The 23739-nt window shown below is 43.1% G+C and overlaps 2 protein-coding genes across 6 annotated transcripts in view; one reads left to right on the forward strand and one right to left on the reverse strand.

Moving 5' to 3' along the window:
- Karybeta3 (karyopherin beta 3) overlaps window positions 1-10582 on the forward strand; it is a 91816-nt gene extending 81234 nt beyond the window's left edge. Inside the window, exons 17-20 of the mRNA XM_084593150.1 lie at window positions 486-560; window positions 4816-5189; window positions 9025-9166; window positions 10310-10582. Of these exons, the coding sequence (XP_084449276.1) occupies window positions 486-560; window positions 4816-5189; window positions 9025-9166; window positions 10310-10396 (678 nt within the window). The 3' untranslated portion in view covers window positions 10397-10582. The remainder of the gene's footprint in view (window positions 1-485; window positions 561-4815; window positions 5190-9024; window positions 9167-10309) is intronic.
- Window positions 10583-12085: 1503 nt separating this feature from the next.
- Window positions 12086-23739, reverse strand: part of LOC146197877 (uncharacterized) — a 42958-nt gene continuing 31304 nt past the window's right edge. For 3 of the 5 annotated variants that reach the window (XM_084593149.1, XM_084593145.1, XM_084593147.1), the window contains 7 exons: window positions 20488-20558; window positions 19749-19822; window positions 19136-19244; window positions 19001-19048; window positions 18696-18785; window positions 17632-17680; window positions 12086-12494 (listed from right to left, as the gene is read on the reverse strand). In XM_084593149.1, coding sequence (XP_084449275.1) covers window positions 17663-17680; window positions 18696-18785; window positions 19001-19048; window positions 19136-19244; window positions 19749-19822; window positions 20488-20558 — 410 coding nt within the window. In that variant the 3' untranslated portion in view covers window positions 12086-12494; window positions 17632-17662. The remainder of the gene's footprint in view (window positions 12495-17631; window positions 17681-18695; window positions 18786-19000; window positions 19049-19135; window positions 19245-19748; window positions 19823-20487; window positions 20559-23739) is intronic. The other 2 variants (XM_084593148.1, XM_084593146.1) reach the window with 2 other exon arrangements.

The raw sequence follows: 23739 nt of genomic DNA on the forward strand, positions 1-23739 counted from the left end.
GCGAACTATTGCAGTGCCATGTTTCGAAAGCGAAAGCAGCGGTGACTTGCTGCGTCTGCCGTGTAGATGCGGCGTCGCCGCTGAAACACGGCGCTTTGTGGAATTGAAAAACTTCGCAATATTGAGGAATTCGTTGCATGGAGGTTCGTTACATAGAAGTTTAACTGTATATGGTCTCATTATGAACTCAAAATGTTCACCAAAGCACTGAATTTACCTTTTGGCCAGCTATTACTGTAGTGTGACATCGCAGTGGGGTCGCAGGTACCAGAAGATTAACCACAGAGAATAGGTTGATGCCACTAGTTAGAGTGCATCGGTTCTTGAGCTGTATCTGTAGATTTTTATGTTACTCCACTAAACTGCTGCATTGTGTGACTTAGTTGTCATGCTAAGTGCTTAGTTGGTGGGCAGGAGGGAGTCTTGCAAGGCTTGGCCATTGGCACTCATGAGAGCCTTGTTATGAATGATCTGCTTTCTCCTAGGGCCCAGATCGACCTTGGCCAGACCATCAGTGGGGTCTTTGTGTGTTCGATGACGTCATTGAGTATGGAGGGCCGGTGAGTTTGAGCTTTTCTTTTTTTCTTTTCTCCTCAAGTACGTGTTTCTTTATTCATACTGGCTTAGTCAGGTCCTGTGTGCAGGCATGCATGTGTATGTATGTGTTCCTTTCTATTTTTTTTGGTGACTCAGCGGTTAGGGCACCTGACTGTTAAGCTTTGCAACCCAGGATCGTCAGAGGTGAAGCTAAAAACAGCTGTTCGCTCTGGGATGTCAGCACACTTTTTAAAGCCCCAGGTGGTCGAGGTTATCCAAAGCCATCCTGTTGCTTTAAAATGTTTAATGCCATAAACCAAACTGAAATATATATATATTTTTCACAGCAAATGATTGTGTACATGTGTGCTTTAGCCATGCTAATGTTGCAGACGTGCACAAGCAGTAAAGTAACACCTTGGCAAGCTGAATTTCTGCAGTCCTCTAGCTTCAAAACAAAGTGCATCAGTGGTACGAAGTGAGTGCATGTGCAGTGCATTGTCGCAGTGAAAGTTTGCCTGCGGCAGTTTTTTTTTCTTCCTTTTTGCTATGTGGCTAATGCGAACATTTCTTGTACTTCGAATCACTTCGAATTAGAAAGGTTTTCGTATACTTGCTCTTGTGTGAATTGAATAAAGCAGTTAATATGAAGTACTGAGAGGACTGGTTAATATGTGTTAACTAAATGTTTTCTGAGAGTGGACCCTGTTAGGCCTTCTCTTTTTTTTGTGCACAGATTAAACCAATTTTTATTGTTAGCGCTGTTTTATGTTGCTATCCCGAGACTAATGTTTCTCTCTTGCAGCAGACATTTTTGCATATGTTGTGAAAGGTATACCTTTTTGTGTGGAGCTTGTGAAGATTTCTATTTTTGAATGATCTGGCTACCAAAACAAGTGCCGAAATGTATACATGGAGCACTCAAGGACGATCTGGACAAGGGTTAGATTGTCCACTTGACAGAGAAATGGATGGCCATGATGATGTTGGATTTTAATGGCACAGCGCAACTGAATCCAAAGAATGCTTGACAGAGAAATCACTGCTTTTGGCGAGTGAGACAGATTATTTGTTTTAAGCATTTTCTTAAGGGGGGACATGGGTCTTAGAACCATTTTGCTTATTTACTGAGCAGTTTCAATGAAACTGTACAGGCTTAATCCGTTTTTCTTGCTGATTTCAAGTATACAATTACTTTGCTTGTAGGCCAATTGATTCCAGAGATATTAATAAATTTCATGTCATTGTCTGCTCAAGCAATAGAAAAATAATTACTCATCAAAAATTTGTTTTTAATGCATGGGTATATACTACAATGTGAGGAATGCAACACTGGAAGTAGTTTTCAAATTGAGCTAATATAGATTTAGCAGCCTGCTGAACTTAGTCCTCAGAGTAGGTCAACTAAAGAAGAAAAACCAGAGCAGCAAAAAAGAATAAAGATGAAAACAAGAAATCTACTTCCAGCATTGGATGCATCATGCTTTCAACTGCGCATTGCAAAAAGTGTAGCTCTGTGTGCTCTATGTACCAAGATATGCCTTGAGCAAGGTTTAGCACCAATGCAAAACACTGTTTTGAGAAAATGACAAAAAAAAAATTAATGAGGTAAAGTATTTACACAGTTCACTTCAGAAATGGCTAGTAGGCACCAGGCATATAATCTCGACTGAGTTTTACCACTGACATGGTACTTACATAGGGCTTGAATGTTCGCGGATTTTGCATGCTTGCGTGCAGATTCCCTGCTTCTGCGCAAGTCCTTATTCATGATGCGCTTTTTGCTTTCCATGCCTGGGTTCAAACTCGGCTCACTGAGTATGGCTGTAAATGTTTTTGCACTACCTGCATTAAGTCTCATTATGGCTTGGGATACAGCATCCTCCACCGAAAACAACGAGGCATGGGACACTTTAGGAGCCAGCGCCCATATCAATGAATGTCCGATTGCTGTTTCGAGTTTTGCCACGCAGGCATCACTCAAGCAGCTTCTTGTCAGACAGCCGCTGATAGACCGGAAGCAGGGCCTCGCATGCTTGGGGAGGCAGGTTTCTGGGATGCTTTCTGGGATGCCCTGAGCTTTTGCCACATTCTGCTTGCGCCAGGAGCTAGGTCCCTTAATGTCCCTAGGGCCCACCTATAATAGACCTTATGCAAAAGTGCTGCCATCTACTGGAGGATAATGGAAACAAGTAAACGGCGCCTTGTTGGAGGATTGTGGTTGTGGGACTGCCTATACTCAGTTTCATACATCAAGTGCAACACAGCGAAAGCTACGCAAATAGTTGGCAAGAGATCAAAAAGGAGGCGTATCACTACGCGCTCGTTTTGTGGCCGAGTGGTTCTTGCGAAAACAGGCTCTATTTCGAGCATACACGTTTGCAATAACTTGCTTCGCATGCCTAGACATCTTCACAGTGCGGATCTTCTAGAAAACATGCGTACCGAAGAACCATTTTCTCAAAGAGAGATGCGCAGCGCGGAGGGCACAGCCAGCGCCATCTAGTGGCACAGCTAGCAAGGTTGCGTGGCAGTGAAAACGCGACACGAACAAAAACGACATACAGGGTGCGCTCAGGTGCTTGAAAACCTTGAATACCATTGAATTACGGAAGTCTGTTTTCAAGGCCCTTAAAAACCTTGAATTTATGACTGGTCCTTGAAGATTCTTGAATTCCTTGAATACTAAATTTGAACTGGTGTTTTTCGTCATGAAAACGTTTTTGTTGCTAAACTTTTATTCTTGGCTGAGTTCTGAAATAACTGCGGGGAAGGAAACGTATCGATTTTTAGCCTATTTAGCGCATTCTCGTTAGGCGGCTGGCAACACTGCAGTGGGCGCGCGGCTGCGTCGTTCCATCGCTATCGCATCGCCATCACTCACCGAGCCCAACGTTTTTAGATAGGTTTACCGAGCCGTGCGGCCGTGTCTACGCTGGCGTTGCCCTAGTGCTTGCATTTTTGGAATGAGCGTGGCTTCTGCCTGTCAGCGCACGTGATATTTTCATATGTGACACAATGCCCGGAAAGAGCAAGTTTCAGGCTACGTGGCTCCACCATTACGAATAAAGCAGTGGATTGCGCCTGATACAACGAGTCCGCATCGGGCTAAGTGCAAGCTTTGCGGTAAAACTGTGGATGTGACTGCCATGGGTGAATCCGCTTTAAAAAGTCACATGAAAAGCGGCAAGCATATTGGCGCAATGAAGGTAGCGCAAGGGAGCGCGTTGAAAAGGTACCCGACGCCGGTCGCGGTAGAGCAGTCTACTAGCGCGTGTTCCTCGCAGTCGCCCAGCCTAAACGATGCTTGCAAAGCGCACGAGCTTGTCACTTGTCGCACGAGCTTGTCGAGCTGCTTCCTAAGGATTTTTTTGTTTTGTGCAGTTGAAGCAGTGGACAATATTTTGTGAGGGTATAGGAAATAACCAACAATTTTATAAAACTAATTTTTTACTTTTCTGCGGGATATGACCAAACTTTCACTGATATTTTATGAAGCTATATTTAATTTTTTTTCTGTGCAATAGAAGCAAATCTGCGTAGTGATGTTTTTTTTCTTTGTGGAATAAATATTTCAGACGTTTTGAGAGCACTGTTTGAAGATCTTTGACATGGAAAAAAAAATTAAGCCCTCGAAGGGGGCCTTGAAAATCCTCCTATGGGGGCTTGAAATTCCTTGAATATCCTTGAATTTTTTTCTTTGCCACCTGTATGAACCCTGGAAATAACTAACATGAAAATTCACCGAATCCGATCCTTTCTTCCCAAAAAAGGTGCTATTTATGAAGTTGATGGCAAATGTAAGCTGTATTAAGCTTGCAGACAAAATAACTATTATTTCCTCTCGCCAAGAGCAGGCACTATTTTTCATCGCGGATGCAGAGAGCGCAAACAAGAGCTGTAGCTTTGGCAGTGTTGCACTTGATGTATGAAATGGAGTATAGTGCAGAGCGTATGAGCGGCTTTCTTGGTTTGGCGAACCCTTTATTTTAAGGTTTAATAGAGAAATAATGAGCGGCAAGTGATCCGTGGACCTTTCTGTGTTTTCCACGTTTCCGAGCGTCCACGGTCATCACTCGCTGATGCATTTATTTTCACACGTAGCAATGTCAGCATTCGGTGCATCACCTAAATTGTGTGCTCAAGGAGAGTGATAAGAGGCAGAAACTCTCTCTCTTTGCCTGTATTATGTTTTAATAAATTGCTGGTAAGGCAAGGCTTCCCTCTTCTGATTATTTGTGGGGCAGGTAATCATACTTGACTGCTATGTTGTTGCAGGCATGTGAACGTTACCAGGGCTACTTCCTGGAGAGGCTGCTGGCGCTGCTAGCCAGCTCCAGCCCTGAAGTTCGGCAAGCAGCCAGTTATGGTGTTGGTGTGCTGGCCCAGTTTGGAGGCGATGGCTTCACTGCAGCGTGCACCCAGGCTGTGCCCATGCTGGTGGCCATGATTGAGGCCCCCGACTCGAGAGCCCCCGAACGTGTCTTTGCCACTGAAAATGCCATCTCAGCTGTCAGCAAAGTGCTGATGTTCCGTATTCAGGCTGTGAGCGCGGATGAGCTGATCCCACGTTGGTTTTCATGGCTGCCTGTCTGGGAGGATGATGAGGAAAACCCACACGTATACGGACTGCTCTGTTCCCTCCTGGAAGTGTATGTATGCCCTCTTAAGATGTCACCCATAAAAAGGTTGCCAAGCGTAATCCTAGCACACATACCATATATACTCGCATAATGCTTGCACTTTTTTTTTTCGTGGAAAATCTATGCTTAAAGGTCCACGGAAACGGCCCCCAAGAAACCACTGATAAACGTGTTCAGTGTGTAGAACACATCCTTTTGAGCATTAATGCAAAGTATAACTCCTTGGAACAAAGCCAGCGATTTATTATTAATTTTTAAAAACAGCGTTTTTTGAAATTCGCGGGCAGAGGAAATGTCGCTTGGCGGTGTCGCATGGAACTATTTCCTAATCCCGTGACGTCACGGGTCGGTTGACTGGCAAGGCTTGCTAGAAGCTGCCATTCGCTGCGGTCACTGCAACCATGACGTCACGAACACACTTCCGGTAGCTGCGAAAGTCGTCTGCTCGTACGCTGCTCGAACTCTGTGCGGGCTGTTACAGCTCGCCGCCCTTATCGGTTAGGTGGCCATTGCCCATTAAGTGCAACAACCGAAGCGACGCAGGGATCGGCAGAACGAAGCTGCATTTACAAATATCTTATTTATATAACGTGGTTTCAGGAGTATCGGAGTGTCGTCCGACGAGGCGTCAACAGCACGGTCAAGCACCGCACGATGGCAGCACCTCCTTGACCGCCGTAAACATCGCCGCTGTGGCCCCTCCTCCCGCATACCGTTCGCGAACCACACGGTGGATCGTTAGCACCGATGTCCAAAATAAAGCGTGCTAAAATTTGTTGGCGTCTGGAATATTGAGCCGAATATCAAGTATGAAGCCCTCGTGAGGATCGCTGACCAGCAGCAAATTGCTGGTAAGAGCGATAGCCGTGATACAAGCTAGTTTCTGCTCAAGCCAGCTGCCGCTGGTGCATTTCGGCTGATCCGATCTGCTCGTACTAGCTCTGCGATTAATGCGTCGGCAGAGTTAATCCTATAATTATTTTACTATGGCAGGATAGGAATCACTATAAGGCAGTTTCGTAAGTAGACGATTTACGATAGCGTTGATCATGTTCCAAAGCGTCGACCGCCGCGGCTTCGAAGCGAAACAATAGGCCTAGCGACGACTAGGGACGGTCACGCACGGCGCCGGCGTTCGCCGTGCTCGCACGTTCCACCCCCGCGGTAATTGTGTAACGTACCTCAGCCTGCTCGCTGCATCCCGTGCTGCAAGCGTTGCAAACTCGTGTACTGTCATAGCTAAGGCCGCATATTTTTTGGCGTTCTGCTCAGCAACAAGCCGTTCAAACGATACTGTAGGCACGGCAAGGCTTCAGTACGCAGTCGCTGCGCTGTCGGCCGTAATCGAAGAGGTCGGGCGGCACCATAATCTATACATCGATCTTTAAACGTGATACAGTGGGCAAACGAATAACTTGGTGAAGCAGACCCGCTCGTACGTTTCGCGCACTCGGGCGCCGACGAGTAGCTTCCGTCAACAGACGCCGTCATAACCTCGGTTAACGACGCAAACCGAGGTCGTCAAGCTCGGTTTGCGGTAACCGCGGTTGGTGGTGCAACCATGGTTTGGTCCGCCGTGTAACATAGGATAACCACGGGTTCGCGGTTAGACTAACCGTCGCTGCGCGAACTGGCGAACTCCTCAGGCGTGTGCAAGCGAGGACGGGTTGGCGGAGTACGCCTGGTACGCCAGCGAGCGAGCGCGTGGCAACCGGAAGTTCGTCGAAGTGACGTATGTGTGGGCGGAGCTTTGAACTTGCTTGTATTCTTTGTTTTTTTTTTTATGGCTCCCTTCGGCGTACGAGTTGAGAGGGAAAATTGGAAGGGTCATTTTTAATCGCCGATATCTCTGGTGTTGCAGAAGCTAGATTGAAAATTTTTGCGGGAGAATGATGGGTGGTTCAATAACTATGAGTGTTATGGCGTTGTTTACCCTTCTTGGTGACCCCTTTCTGGGGACCTTTAAGTTTGGGGGTGCGATAATTTTGAGTAGAAAATTCTCGAGCAGATGTTTTGAAGCGCTAAATGTAAGTTATAATGGGTGTGAATCTGGATTCTTAGGCCAGTTATTGTAAATGCAACCAAAACATTACTTTCAAGCACAACTTATCATTGTTACAAAAGTACAGGGTCGCCAAAAGCACAAATTGTCCCTGTGTTTCGTGGTATGATGTTCACAGCAGACTATACAGTTATACTCTTGATTAGGACCTTGATACGAGTCTGTGTCGACGCTAAAAGCGCCAGTCTCTGCTCCACATTCATCTTCGTCGTCCCACTCCAGGTGGTCTTAAGTCACATCCGGGGCATTCAAACTTCTTTTTAGATCTGATAAATCCCGTCTGCAGTAACCATGTCTTATGCCTCCGATATCCAGCAGGGTGTCTAGCTACTGGGAAAACTGGGAATTGTCAGGAAAACTTCATGCACCGGGAAAAGTCAGGGAAATAAAATGTCAGGGAAACCATCAAAAATTTCACCGAGTCAGGGAAAATGGCACAATATATTCTGCAGTTCATTTTCATTTTAAGCTGGCACACAGCAAGTATGTTATTCATGCAGATTTTTTTCTTTTTTTGTGCGGAGCGCGCGGCCACGCCGCAAGGCGAGGCGCTATATATTACTTTCGCGCCAGCGCATGGATGAGCTGCCGCAATAGAACCAATACGCACGTGAGTTGGGTACTCAGTAAAGTATGTGGAAGCGCTGCATGAGAGTAGTGCATCTTCTCTTCAGCAAAAGCATTCCTTGTCACAAGGCCTGAGCAGTTCTATTTCTAGTGCCTATCGAATTCAATCCTCATTCGTGTTGCTCTTGATGAGGAAGAAACTTTGTGATGCGTCCTTCCAGCTTACACCATTAGCAAAATTAAGTGGCATCTCATCCTAATTTACAGATGGTTTGCTTTCTTGCACAATGCTCTAAGGGGAGCTGCCGTGCCAACAACTGTCGGAGAATTTTTCCTCTGCATTTTTGAAACTTGGTCAACATGTATGTAAGTGCGTTTGTGTAGTCCTGAGGTGCTTTGCCTCTTTGCTCTAACATACTTTGAAGAACTTCCACTTAGAAACGGCTCGTGTGTATGAAATATGCTTCTTTCTTTATGCTTCACACCTTTGTGCAAAGCACTGCAAAGAAGCTGCCACAGTGGGCAACTGCTGCTGCATGCTAGCTCTTTGATGGCGTGTGCCACTTGATTTGGCCCACTTGTGTTTGCACCTAGGCTTGAGGTCGCTAAACGATTCAAATTATACCACCACAATTTTTCACAATTTTGAATCTAGCAGCGATAAAATTATTTGGGAAGGTAGCATTACTCTGTGGGAAATTGTAAGAAAAGAAACAAACTAAGAATTATTTATGAATATAACTGAATATGTTCAAGTACAAGTATAGAAAAAATGACCATGAATATAGAATAAAAAATTAAGAAACAAATAAATGGGCTTTTTTTTTTTTTTTTTTTTTTTTTTTTTTTTTTTTTTTTTTTTTTTTCCTGTGAGCGTATGTACCCTCATTGCAACTGCTATGGAAACAATAGAACTAGATTGGCTCAGCACCTCAGTGACCACGAGGCATTTACGAATTCAGAAATAGTACAAGTTGGCAGATATGCCAGGCGGTCATGGTTGCATCATTGTACAGAGTTTGGTGGCTACGACAGAAAGCATAGGCAGGGTGGTTACTGTAGTGTGATGACATTTGGTTGATACCATTGAGTATGGAGGGTCTGCTGCAAGGGGCATTTGCTGCTTTGTTCTCAACTGGTAATTTGACTGTAGAAGTTTGCACGTAAAATTATTTCTTCATTGGCTGTTTCCTAAAGCAAGGCCCCTTTGTGCAGGAACCACCCGGCTTTGTTGGGTGCTGACAATGCCAACCTGCCCCGTGTGGTGATGGTGATGGCTGAAGCATTTGCTCGAGAGGCATTGGAGCCCAGCTCGCCCGTTGGTGTACGGATGGTGGCTCTTCTAAACACATTGAAGGTAAGTGTGTAGACAGCATTTGCAGTTGCTTTTGTTGATGTCAGTTTAGAAATTTTGTTTGCATTGTGGTATCGGGGTAGAAATGCTGCTGTACCTTTCTCTTTAGTAGTGGGCACTACTCTGCTGCATATTTCAGTTATATGTCTGTGCACCAATTTTCTGTCTGGAGATGTTTTTTAAATGAGCCAAAATCTAGACTGGAAATGAAAAGAAAACATCTTGTCCCCACAATCTGTAGTGGCATCCAAGCTTATATAAAATGCTTTACAAGCGGGAACATGTTTATGTTACCATGCGCTGAAAAATTATGAAATTATGCAGATAATTTGGTTCTTATTAGCATTATAAACTTTATATTTGGCTTCTTGCTGTATTTGCCTGCTCCAAAAAGGTAGAGCCTGCTTCCACCACTGCAGCAAGATAAGGTCATTTTGTGTATAAAATATGATTTCATACATGTTTTCTAGGACAGCTTTTGTTTGTATGGATTTACTTGTCAGCACATTAAGATGTGGCTCAGTTTCAGTTTCTAAATCTGGCTTATTTCAAAAAATAAGTGTCATTTAGCATTTGGTGTATCTCTTGGTATTCAATATTGCATTTAATATTGCCCTTCAGTTTTTTGGGGGGATGATTGCCATGCACTCAGCTGCAATTTGAATGATTACTTTAGGGATAGCCTACTTGGGTTAAATTGCTTGGAGACTGTTTATTTTGCAAGAATGCAGCATATCATGCATGAGCTTGGTTTTTCGGAAGAGTCTTCTATCCTGCACCATCATTTTTGTTATGGACTAAGGACCTCTCCGTTTAAGAAATTGTCCATTTTCGACCGAATGAATGCGACAACCTTCTAATCATGCTGGATTGCACTTTAGAAAATGGTTGGCACACTTCATGTGGGTTTCATCCAAATCTCTGTGATATAAAGAAAGAAGGGTGCTAAGTTTTTGCTTTTTTTAACAGAACATGCACCTAAACCACATTTTTCAACAATTGGTTTGGACTGTCTGTCTCTCTCTCTCTCAGGTTCACTTTGCATTATGAGAGCATCTTAGTGCAGCTTTGTGGAGGTAGAAATAAGGGCCGTTATGTTTTAGATACATGTATGTTATCTGCCTTCTGTTTTGTTTCTCTATCCAGGGCAATGCTGAGATGTTTAACATGTGTGTGTCCCAGCTGAGCTTGCCACAGAAGGAAGCCCTGCAGAAGGCTCTGGGTGGATGCTGATGCCCCCCACCCCCTATTTATTGGACTGCCTGTGTAGGCAGAGTGCTTTGTGAATAGGATGATTTTGTACATTTGCAACCCAATGGAATCCTGATCTTGTACGACAAGTGCAGGCCCACTCGCTGCCAAGGAGGCCCCCACCCAGCTTGTTTGCACGGTGGACGAGAATAAAAAGCGTGAAACCAACATTAGACTCCTTTGTATGGGTGGCGGCTTCGTTGCGTGCTTCTAATGTGCACGTCTTCGATTCAACACAAGGAGCATGTTTATTCAAATGAACAAGTTATTCCATAGCAAGATGAAAATCTGCTATTGCACAGAATAAAATGGACTTGCATTTTTGTAAGGGTTACACCAGCTTGCACACATAAAGGGGGGGCACTGGCCTTCAGAACATTTTCTGTTTATGAGTCACCGTTCTGAAATTTTCGGGGAACGTGTGTATTTGTGAGCCGATTCCAGATATCTAATTAAATGTAATACAGTGTTTTGTGATGAACTTTTCAATTATTTTATTGCCAGGAACTTGCTAAAATGCATGCCACTGGTCTTTCTTGACATCAAGGAATGTAGCAGCAGTGAAAGTAAAATAACCCTGCCTATCATAAAGTTGAGTTAAGGTTTTGGAGTTGCCACTTTGGAAATGGAGAAACAAAAAATGTTTGGATTTGTTTTAAGTCGCAGCTCCAATAGCATAAAGTTTGAGACACACATTGGCAGGATGAAAATTTTACTTGTTGAATTCCTTGATGTCAAGGGAAGCCAATTGTTTGAGTTTTTGCAAATTCCCCAAAGCAAACATTCTTGAGAGCTAATTATAAAAACTTAATATTTTACATAAGTGCGCAAGGAAATATTTTTACATGAAATTAGATGGTAAATTTATAACCTGCACACAAAATGCATGATCCCTGAAGATTTGAAGTAAAGACCTATGACCCCCTTAGCAACGGTCCCCTTTAATAATGGTAATAAAGAGAATAGCTTAAGGATTGTGGCAATGTGACCCCGGAGCAACGTAGCACAGCACTGCAACTAGATAGCCTGTTCTAGGTGTCGCGTGTTGGTGACTGCATTATACCCACGCTTTAAGCAAATAGGGAATCTAGCTTGGACACATGAATGCTGAAAGCCGCCCCCCCCCCCCCCCCCCCCAAAAAAAAAAAAAAAAAAGAAGTACCTGATGGCAAGACCCAAAGTGGCTGGACCAACAGCAATTTGATTCCTTCAACTTGGTTTGGCTGGCAGTTAACTGTCAAACCTATCTTGCTCAGCCAAACGATAGAAGTGTGCATATGCAAATATTTGTAGACCATTTATATCTCTGCAGATTATCATCTCACATTTCATACCATGCATGTGCAACTGTAACAATAAATTGGCTGGAGTGCAACATTGTTTGTATTCTACTACTTTGTTGACTTAAGCATCAAATTTGTAGCAAAAATATAATCGATATGAGTCAAATGGCCCGCTCGCCTCATTTCCGATGATCGGAGCTTAAAGGAGAGGCAGTGCAGAACTGTGCATTGGCAACAATGCTGCCGTGATTCCACACACAGTCCAGAGCTATGCATCGCATTTCAAACATTTCAAATGGCAATGCACAGACTGCACAGCAATATGATTTATGAACATTTTTATGACTTTCACACAATTTTAAATTTCATGCTATGACTGAAACGTGTGCATAGTCTCTAACTTTATTCAAGATCACCATCTTTGGACCTCTTCCTTGTGTGTCACACCACACAACTGGCACTGGATGCCAGTGCCATGCCACACGGCAGATGCACCTCGAGTCTCGCAGCGTTAGTTTCAGTGGCAAGAGTGGACTGTGCAAAAATGGCCGCCTGTCTACACCTGGACTGCTGGCGTGCAGTGCCTCTTGCTCTAAGGGGCACACAGTGAAGAGCTTGGAGAGGTGCCATGTCTCACTCTGGTGGTGTTTCTGCGTAGGCCCTCTGTGAAGCACATTTCCAGTTCTGATGAGTGTGCTTTTGGAAAACAGAAGGTGGTGTCTATATTACAGCCTGTGCCAACCTTGGGTGCGCCACAATCACCGGTGTGTACTGCTCTTTCTTCCTCATGATCTCACCTGCAAAAGAGGAGTGCATTGGTATGGTTTAAGCCATGACGCATGCCAGCTTTTCTTTGCAGAATTTTAATTCCTCTTTATTAAATACTCTCATTCCCTTCAATGCTAGTATGGAAGGTCTGCGGGGAGATTCATATGGATGTATAGAAAAACGCCGTGTTCACGAAGTAGGCGCTAGCGAATGCTGCAGCAGATGGTGAAAAGTTCTCCATCGGCGACGAATTTATAACTTTGTGAAACGTATGATGGTACGAGTCGGAAGCACGACCCATAGAAAAGCACGTAAGCAAGCTCTACTGAACTATTTTTCTCATTTTACAGGACTAATGCAGACGGAGATGGTCAGAGACTGACGGCTGCGAGCTTTCCTATTTGATTTGTACGCACAATAATATGCTACGTACTAACAAAACTTTTGCAGTATGCAATATATTTTACCTTTGTGTGGTGTCTGCAAAAAATATGAAAGGGTCTCTTAGATATCTGTCTCTCAAGAGGAGAATGAGAAAAGCCTACCCTTTCTCTCCTATCATCTGCCTCTCATCGTTTGCCTCTTTCCCTCACTTCCAGTCGTGGCCATTACAAGTCGTCATTTGACATACTGGTCGTTCCATAGTCGTGCCTAGTCAATGTAGTCTCTACTACTCATACCTAAGCATGTTTACACGTTTCCAATCAGTTGCAGTCATTACAAGTCGTCATTTGACATATGGGTCATTCCGTAGTCATTTTATGATCATTTTATTAGTCATTATCATTACTCATTACCTCTATCAATATCTATCATAGCTTTTATTCATTGCCAATCACCATCAATCGTTTTCATTCCCAATTTCCCTCCTCGCATATTTGTTATTAGTAAGTGATACATCGGTGCATAGATCCCGCGGCCCACTCTCATGCACAAGATTTCGGTCATGAGCCTAGAAAGGCTTTCGCCTTAAAATGATAGCAACACCAACCAGTCGCAAAATTCCGCGTGACTGGGTGGTTAATACCAGAACCGGGATGCCATGCCGCCAACGGTTAAAAAAGAAGGAAGAAAAAAAAACAGGCACTTCCTCATAACTCAAGCTCAAATGATCTGATGCAAATTCTTTCTTCTGGGAATGAGTGCAAATGCAAGGTGTAAACTGCACTTGCGGCATGCCGCCTGTTTGTGACGTGTGGGTGGCAAAAGATTTTGCAGACACTATGCAAAGGTAAAATATAGTGTACTGCAATGGTTTTACTAGTGCATGGTATATTAATGGGAATACAAATCAAATCAGAAGAGTCAGAGTCTCAGTATTTTTCCACACAAAGGTACCGCGCTTAGCCAAACTATTTGCTCTACTTGTTGATGTTGTGCTGCCATCATGAGATGTGCAGGAGAGTCTCGCCGCAAGGCTAAAATATAAGTTCCGACGATTTTATGAGCAGCCAGTTGTGAAAACTTTTAAGAAATGTAAAAGTGCAAGCACTATGTACATCCGTGGCTGCCTCCTTTGGCAGTCCAGAGTCGTTTTGCTGCGGCACCTATAAAAGGTGCTATAGCGCTTTCGATGGCGGCTTTTGATTTGCCCTTCATGGTCTGGCCTATATGTAAGTGGCTATTCAGTTGTAACCCGAATATATATTTACGTAAAGTTTGGTTCTGTTCACATTTAGTGTCACTGGAATGGAAGTGAATCACTTTCTTCTTAACTCATGATTGGTTGAGGTGTGGGCTATCAATCCACATGCCTCTCACAACTGCCTTGATATTGAGTAGGCTATTACATGATTTCAGTATTTATCATCAGCCTGACTGCACCCACTGCATGGTAAAGTCCTCTACCATATCCCTCCAATCATACCAGTTCTGTGCCAGATGCATCCATTTGATCCCCGCAAACTTCCTAATCTTATTCATCCACTAACTTTCTGCTTGCTCCTTGCTATACTTTCTTTTCCTTGAAGCGCACTCTGCCACCCTTAGAGACCACCGTGTTTGTTGTTGTTGCATTATATGACCTGCCCATACCCATTTCTTGATTTCTATAAGCTCGTCATTAACCAGAGTTTGTTCCCTTACCCACTACACACTTCCTGTTCCTTTATGTTAGACCTATCATTTTTCGTTCCGTAGCTCTCTAAGCGGTCGTCAATTCAAGGTGAACTCTTCGTTAGCCTTCACATTTCTGCCCTATAGGTGAGTACCAGTAGGATACAGCTGTTATGCATTTTCCTTTTGAGGAATGCTGGTGCCATTCCTTCTCCAATAGTACTTGCCGAATGTGCTCCAGCCAAATCTGATTTTTCGAGTTATATTTACCTTTCATGGTCCAGATCTGCGGTTTTACCTGTCCTAAGTAGATGCACTCTCTTGCCACTTCCAGCTCCTCGCAACCTTTCCTAAACTGCCACTCCTTTCCAAGGCTGTTGAACATTACTTGTCTTCTGCATAGTAATTGTGAGGCCCATTTTTCTGCTTTGCCTGTCTAGGTCGTCAATCATTCTCTGCAGTTTGTCATTTGAGCTACTCGGCAAATTTCCTATATGAATACTCGGCACTTCGCATCTAAGTTATTCATATGGGTAGTTTTAACGCGTCCGGTAAGAATACAGTGAGCGGACATAAAGCGCCTGTTGGAAGGGAGCTGTTAAACCTTGTAACTTCTGGCTTAGCCCTTTGCAGCACACACTATGATTGTGTACATATATTAATGAACATATATTTCGAACGCTAGAGTTGCGTTACAAGCCCTGTTACGGGGCTGAAAAGAAAAACTCTTGGGCTGTATATTTTTGACAAAGACTGTACATGCACACTTGTGCACATTGTGCTTCAAGTTCACCAAAATGCAGCTTTATCTGCTATGCTTTCTTGATAGCCCATTCAACCCTTTCAGATATTAAAATGTAAATTTGATCTAGTAGTCATCGAAAACTGTGAAAGGAATCGTAGCAAGGCTCAAAATTCACCTACTGACCTGCTTATTATGTCGATAATAAATGGAGACGTCTCATAAGACACTGAAACTGATTGTACATCAAAGATGAGTAGATAATTTAGTTCGGTATTGTGATTGCAATTTTTCTAAAATACCTTTTATGTGAACGCAGGTTGAACATCTATGTCTTGTGTGTGCTGCAGAAAGTTCCTATGAATGTCTGCAGCCAATAATTGCGTCTTGGAATTTCGCTCGCAATAATCCCCTTTCTTCTGGTATAACAGACGCAGCATCAATAATAATGTGGTCTGCAAAATTCATATATTTTTTGGTGTTTAGATGATTTCTGATGCATTGAGTGTCGAGTCACAATATGCATGCGAAGTGATTCCTCAGTTTCTTATTTCTTACATTGTTTTTTTTTTTTTTTTTTTGTAATATATGAAAATTTTGCAGCCTTTTCTCGATGGTTGAACGTAATGCTTGTCTGAAAGGGTGAAATAATTTGGAAATGCACTTGATAGACGGTTGCTCTAGGCTTTGTCTTTCTTATCAGACCTTAAATGCATTATCAATGTGGGGTTCTTGAGATGCCCAATCAGAAAGTTGGGTGTTAGTTTCAGCTCGACACAGTTCTTTTCTAATTGTCGCGTTATCTACTGCACATTTCCCGATTTTAGTGGCGCAGACAATCTAGCCATAACTGACACTCAATGCAATCCACACTCAATGCAATCCATTTGACGAGTTTGAGCAGATAGGTTCCACTGGTGATTTCAGTACTTCCAAAGCTATAAAACCTTGTCAGAATGTGAATCGATCGTCTCATCCCTTTAAAACAAATAAAACAAAAATTAACGTTCCCTGGATGAATAGGACCTTGTTGCATTTATCACAGCATGTTGCTATATGTATTACTGGTGTCAAAAAGGATCTTTGTGTCGAAAAAGAATGCTGCAAAAGCTTTTTGGTACAAGGTTACTTTGCCCAAATTAATCAAATCTAAGACCTGTAAATTCTGGAAGTCTTATCCTAATCCTCTGGATCAACTTCAGACACTTTGACAATAAATGATGTTGTAATTTCTAAACCAATAATGGCTGCTTCTGCTCGTCATATTTATTTCCATTCAATTTTCACGACAGACAATTCAACTATCCTGCTTTCGCTTCTGAATTACATTCCTCAATTGGCAGTGCATCACTATCCACCAAGGGTGTGACTAACCATGATACTAAAATTATACACCAAGAAATCATGTAGTCCCAATGACAACCTTTCTTTGTAATTCCCAGTTTTTACTCTCTGGTCCAGCAAGCACATAACAACTATCTTCAGGAATCCCTTAAACAACCACCACGCTGCTTTCTTTGCGGAAACATGCTAAAGTTCAAATCTGGTAACGCCATATTATCCGCCTAAAAACCAACCTCCTTGACAGCGTATTAGTGTAAACTATTGGAGCAAATTTCCTTTTAATATATTGTTACGGACGAAGAAGTAGTGGGCATTAATGGAACTTCTAAAAACTACCAAAAATGTCAAGTTTCCCAGCATTTTTGCTGTGGTTTCAGTAATATAACAAAATTAACTGACAATTTATTAGACAACAGCAGTTCTCTCTATATAGGTGGCCACGTTGATGCTGCATTTATAGTCTGCAAAAGCCTTTGATACAAGTTGGAACTTCTTCCTAATAAACTGGATATCTTAATTTTTTTCCCTTCATTCCCAGTACGTACAGTCGTGAGCAAAAGTGGAGACACCATGCGCTTCGAGAAAACTGCCCGCCAGCTTTTTCTGACAGTGAAGCGGTTATTTATTCTAAAACATGCATTAGGTACCCTCCTAAATATACTTGCTATCTTGCCCAAGCAGTTTTGTCTGGCACATCTTTTTATACAGAAAAAAGGCAATCAAAGCATGTTGCGTGATGTCTCTACTTTTGCTCACAGGCATACATATATGTTAAATCTTCTACCTCCTCCTGCGTTCGTATTTTACCCCGGCTCGCCCGAAGTTCAGTCCCGGGTCCCATTCAGTTTTTGCTATACATCAGTCATTAGCCCTTTCAAACTTCAGTAAAAATACACCTTTTTACCAATGACGGCATTTTATATTGCACCATTAAATCACCAATTCATCATGTTTTCCTCGACCGTTCATTCACTTATTACCAAAGTAGTCATGAATAATGTTGCCTATTTAGCATACACCCTTACCATTATGTCAGTGGAAGCCAATGCCATGTAGTTATGATGAGTGTTCTGCCTGTAAATATATGTTCTGGAATTTAGTTAAAATATGACTGCCACTATATTTATAGTTTGTGTGCGCACCATATGATTTGCAACGCTGTCACATGGTTGCATAGTGCCAGTCTATACAATATGCAGGTCACTATAGTGGCCAGAGTAGTCTGGTTGAAACCCTAGCCTATCCAAACCTTTTCACAAAATTCAGCTGTGCGATAAAGCTGACGGGAACATTAATTCACAGAAACTTGTGAAAATTGGCAAAGCTGATTTGGCAAGCTGAAGGCACATTATCTTGCTCGGTATCATCCTAGAAACAAGGCACCTAGCACGAAGCACTGCACAGCTGTTGCAGTGCACCACTTCTGCAGGATGTGACAGAGAACTTTCAATTTTTCTTTTTACTCTTCCTATAATAATGACTACATTTTCCTCTTCAATAGACTATAGTTGTCAGCAGTCCACACAAATCAAACAGATGGCTTCTATGCAGTCTGCATTCCACCACAATATAGCAGTGGCCCAGATCAGTCAAAAACACAGGTGCTACAACCTGTTGTTTCAGATGCATTGAGAAGCAATTCCTATATGGGTTCTCAAATGCATTTCTTGCTCTTGGCTAGCTGTTCTCTGCTAAATAAAGTTTGTGAGGAATGGCTAAGTGTTTTCCCATAACAGAGATAACCCATAGTAATTACTACTACTATTACTACTACCACTACTACTATCCTACAGCTAAAGCACACAAAAAAAAGTGCATTTGGCTCATTCTAAAACTTGAAAGAAAAATGAAAGCTAAGTTTGTGTGCCAGGTTTGTCACTTGCATTTTAATTCACACTTCTTTACTTTAAATTGCACAAACCAGATTAAATAAGTCTGACTGGGCATGCTAGTCCATCCTGATTGCAGAAGCAAAAACGCCAAAGAAAAGATGCCAAGTGAAGGAAGCACATGAGGACTGTGCCCATCCGGTTTCCGAAAGTCCAGTTTCTGCTAATCCACTGCGTGACATGAAAACTTATGTCCTCACCTGTGGCTGCCTGGCTTCTTCTCTTTGCAATATTTGGTTCTTTTGCTCATCGCTAAACTTTAGCACAGCAGCAATGACTTTGGACAGCGTCTGCAAGAGCACCACACATGGGAAAAATGCGAGGCATGCATATATATGTGTGCATACTTTTGCTAAAGCCAGGCACTTTTTTTTCTTGACAAGAATGAAAACAAATTTTTTTTTTCTTTAAATGCATTTTTTCTCGCAGTGTCCTGCAAATGGGATGTTTCAGCTATACAGTACTCGCAACATGACAAGCAGAGGAGAGGGTGCTGCATACTCACCACTGTCTCTTTCCCCATCATGTACTCAAAAAGGATATTTCGCAAGTACTGAAACGTAAAAGGTTTCGGTGAGGTGAAGCTGTCTTCCTCTAGTAAGCGAGGCAGGATGTTCATCATCAATATAGTGGGACATACCTCATACTCTGTGGGCTCTGGGAGCTGCACGGGGTTCTTGCCAGCATGATCGGTAGCATTGTTGTTCTGCTGAGCACGCAAAATGCTGCGCAAGTCATTGATTTCGTCCCTGCAAAGAAGTTCCACATAATGGTGAATTTCAAGCACCCCACTCTTTTTTTTTTTTTTTTGTCTGTTTCCTCTGACCACCATTGTACATCCCCTTGAAGAGCTGTACTCCTGCAGGGGTGCAGAGTAACACTAAACGTACAGCAATGAAAATGTTACTTTCCTTATAAGCTTAGTTAAGGTTCAGGTTACTAACAGCTATTGAACACCAGCATGTGACCTGACTGTGCAAAAGAGGACTTGCACTCAATTTCCGATCTTAAAGAACTTTTGGTGCATACCAAGTGAGCCGCACTGCAGAGAGAAAGATAGAAACGGCGGCTTACAGAGAAACAAGGAATAATAGTGCGTACTAGCGATGCATGTGAATATGTATCAGTTGGCTCATTCTGGTGGCATGCTGTAATGTCATCACGTGCTACATAGAATATTTCACGCGCATCTCTTCACATACCTGTCTTCCATTCATTGTTTCAGGGTGTTCTAAAAAGAGCACACTGCTTACCTGTACCGACCGAGGGTCATCTGGAGCGCCTCTATTCTTTCATCAGCCGGGCACTCGCGAGGACCCCATTCCTCCTGCAGCCACAGAGAAGACCGCATTCAGGGACAGTCCCCCACAACACAATGCCCCGAATGCCAGTATAATTTGTGGAATGAAAGCTTTACCAAACTAGAGAGATATGAGCTTCATCGATCTCCATACAACTTACAAGATGCAAGTTTATGTTGCTAAGCAGTGTGAATTAGAAGAGGGCAAAAGTAATTGTCCAGCCTTGCCTAATTCCCATCGACGTCCTGCAGACCTTATGCAACTTTGCCACCTGACAGGGCACCACTGGAAGAATCGTACACTCATCCACAACATCCTTGGAATAAAGGACTCGCCCAGCAATGCAAGTGTACAACGGCTGCACTCTCAGCAGCATGCAAAAAGGTAGGCCTCCTCTAGGGCTGCACGTAGTGATGCCAGTGTTCTTCCTCCCTCAAACCCAGATGCTTGCAGCTCACCATTTTTGGTCCACGATACTAGAGGCTGAATTTGTAGCTGACATCACAAAATAACACTACCAGGGCTGGAAGAGTACCATTTTGTACAGTACAAAGCTGGTGTTACATCTGTTCCTATACAAATGTCGCCTTTTGCCCTTGTGATTCAAGGACTATCATCCTTCATGCCATGGTGCTATGCCCAGCCAGCTGTCTCAAAGCATTCACCCACTACAAGCTTGCTATCCACTCACCTCATCTGGCCATGCATCGTCCCACCCACTGTTCTGTGCAGGTGTAGGTGGTGCTGCCTCCTCATCCTGACCTGTTTAGAAAATACAGCCACAAATGTTCCTCCTTGCACATACTGCAAGTCAAATGTCTCTAATGGCCACCCTGGATGCAAACACGCAATGGTAAAAGCAAACTATGGGCAGCAATTAGAAATGGTTCCCTTCAGGAGTGGAGGAGGAACAGGGCTGTACAGTATGCTAAGTAATGGATTTCCTCCTTGCTGCTAAGCTGAAAATGAATTTAACTGCAACCACTTGCCGTTACTACCATTTGCTGCATAGCTTGGTGCACTGCACAGCTTCTAACAGAGCTCAAGTATACTGACTGTTGCAATGCTAAATGCGAACAGTAAAAAAGCGTCTCTCAGTCGATCTCATATTTGCGCTTAAACCTGGCACACAAATGATATACAGCCACCTATTTTTTTTTTATGCTACATTTGGATGCTGTATTTGATCAGAATAAATTAGAAATCATCTTGAACAGAATCGATGACCCAAAACAGGCAACTTTCACAGAGCTGAGCCCCGCCGGGGTGGCGCAGTGGTAAGACGACCGACTACTGTGCCAGAGTTCCCGGGTTCGAACCCGACCGCGGCGGCTGCGTTTCGATGGAGGCGAAACGAAGTGGTGTCCGTGTACTGTGCGATGTCAGCGCACGTTAAAGATCTCCAGGTGGTCAAAATTACTCCGTAGCCCTCCACTATGGCTCCCCTTTCTCTCTTTCCACTTTCACTCCCACCTTCCTCCCTTCCCTTACGGTGCGGTTCAGGTGTCCACAGAGCAAGTGTGACAGATACTGCGCCTTTCCCTTCCTGTGAACCAACCAACCAACCATCACAGAGCTGATACTGATAACACAATCTGGTGCATATAGAAGGAATTATTATATAATTTTGTTTCTTCAGGCACAAACCAAACTTATTAAACTTTAGATGCCAATTGTCCAAACGTTTTCTGTACTAAATGTTGTTAAAGCAGTTGAGAAAGCATCTTTACTATTCTGTTAGCTTCTTCCCTAATCATGTTCATGGACAAGCACTTGATGGTGCTACTGTATTAGCTTGCGAAAGCTGCTTGTTTTAGGTTGCTAACACTGCAGATGGCACAGACTTCTAGTTGATTCTGACTGAATGAGGCAGGTATAGCACAGCACAAGAGAATGGAGTAAACGGCAGAAGCATTTTACAGTTCGCATATAACGTTACAACAATCACTACACATCTGGCATTACTCTTGTTGTCAGGCCTATTACTGTTTAACTGTCACTACGTTTCAGTGCTATGTTGAGAATTGTGATAGCAAACAAAACAAGGTTGCAGAAAAAATTTACTGCTTAAGTTGAAAGGTTAATTAGCTATCACAGATACTTCTCTAATATCAGCCTTGCCGTGGTGGTGCAGTGGTTAGGGCACTTGACTTTAGTGCCCAAGGATGCGGGATCGAATCCTGGCTGCCGTGGCTATTTTTAGAGGGAGGCAAAAACCAAGGCGCCCATGTGCTGTGCGCTGTTGGCGCAAGTTAAGAACCTACGGTGGTTGAAATTTCTGGAGCCCTCCACTACGCCGTGTCTCAAAGCCCAGCACACAAGCCAAACCTAAACGATCTTTAATATCACACAGCCCAGGGACTAAACAAATCCACTGCTCATTAGACTAATATTTGTCACCACTAGCAGATAAAAACAAATAAGTAGCTTGTTTGCAAACTGCTATTCTATAACTAAATTTCTGACTGCAGTGTCATCACAAACTTGAACTTCAATCCCAATAGCAGGAGCGCAAATAGCAGTCGATTGGATGCGGAGCGTGTAAAATCGCAATTGAATGTTACCATGTAGCAGCAACGACTCTGGATCGGATAAGATTGCTCAAATAAAATAACTTGCGATCACAGATATTGCTTTAAGTTTGCAAGTTGGGGCGCTGGACACTGGGCATTCAAATTGGTTTTTCTGCTTCACTCATTTAAAAATTGAGCACAGTGAACAATAAAGCTGAACAATGAACAATAGCTTGTGGTCAAGCCTGGAGTTATGCAAGAGCAATCTGCGTGGCTACGCTTAGGTTCGGCTTGATAGTAAAGACATGGCTTTTGCACATAGTAGTTTACTCTATGGCTTGAGCTTATTTATGCCATAGGGGAATCACTTCACGTATGAGCACCCCTTACCTCTCGTCGCTGACCATTCTAATTCGAGTGTAGAAGACTTCTAGTGATACGACATCGTCTCTACGTCGAACTCTGGGTCACACCGCCCTCACAACGTTCGAATGAACCTTCTTTTGCATCTAGCTGGCAGCACATGTTAAACTTTTCTATGGTTTGTGGACCGCTATATATTGTTACGGACTCACGGGCCCATTCAGCAGAAATCACTCATGCAGGGATGCAAGAGCGAGGGAAAAGAATTAAGCAATGTGGTTAAGGGTACGATGCGATACCGTTTCACACACGTGGACTACGTTTCTTCACTTTTTATTCTTTTTAATTTTTTAACTTTTTTGTTAAACACCGATACTAAGCATCAGCAAACACTGCAGTTTTACACCAACGCATTTTATCTTTTTTCAAGGATTTCAAATTAATTGATTGCTTAGTTACACTCTGAATTTTTAATTAGCATCATCAAGAATTGAATTTTCAGTCTGAGCACTTTGATGCACATCTTTGAATGCCTTTTTTCAAATTTTTTAATTTCCTTTTTCACCAATTAATGAAATAATTACAATGATTTCATTAACTCGTCATCGCCTATCACACACCAATTAATTATCATTCACGAGCAATTGCTTAAAACCCGACTGGCTGCGGTTTTTATTCTCTGCCTCGTGCGCTCACAACGCGCTTTTTAGCATTCTTTGCTCTCTTGGATGTCGTTCGCCGTAAGCTGCAAAAATATGTTGGGGACTTTCAATGGACAGTGCCCGGTCGTAGGTTTGTCTAGCACCAAGAAATATTTTCAGACAAAAGTGCTCTGAAAGTGGGGACAAAGACAGGCTACAGAAAGAGCAACTCGCATAAAGTTACCAAGGCCTGACTAGCCGGATGTTGGCCATGAACGTAATGTGGTAGCACCTCAGCCACCCAGCGGCTGCGGGAAGACATCACTGCGGCGACTGCATGAGCACGTGCCCTCGGCACACTAGCCGATATATTCTAGGCACTATACTGTCACAGTGTTATTTGCTATTATTTTTAAAGAACAGGTA

The sequence above is a fragment of the Amblyomma maculatum genome, chromosome 2, assembly GCF_055883805.1.
Source record: "Amblyomma maculatum isolate TAMU_Amacu chromosome 2, ASM5588380v1, whole genome shotgun sequence".
Classification (NCBI taxonomy): Eukaryota; Metazoa; Arthropoda; class Arachnida; order Ixodida; family Ixodidae; genus Amblyomma; species Amblyomma maculatum.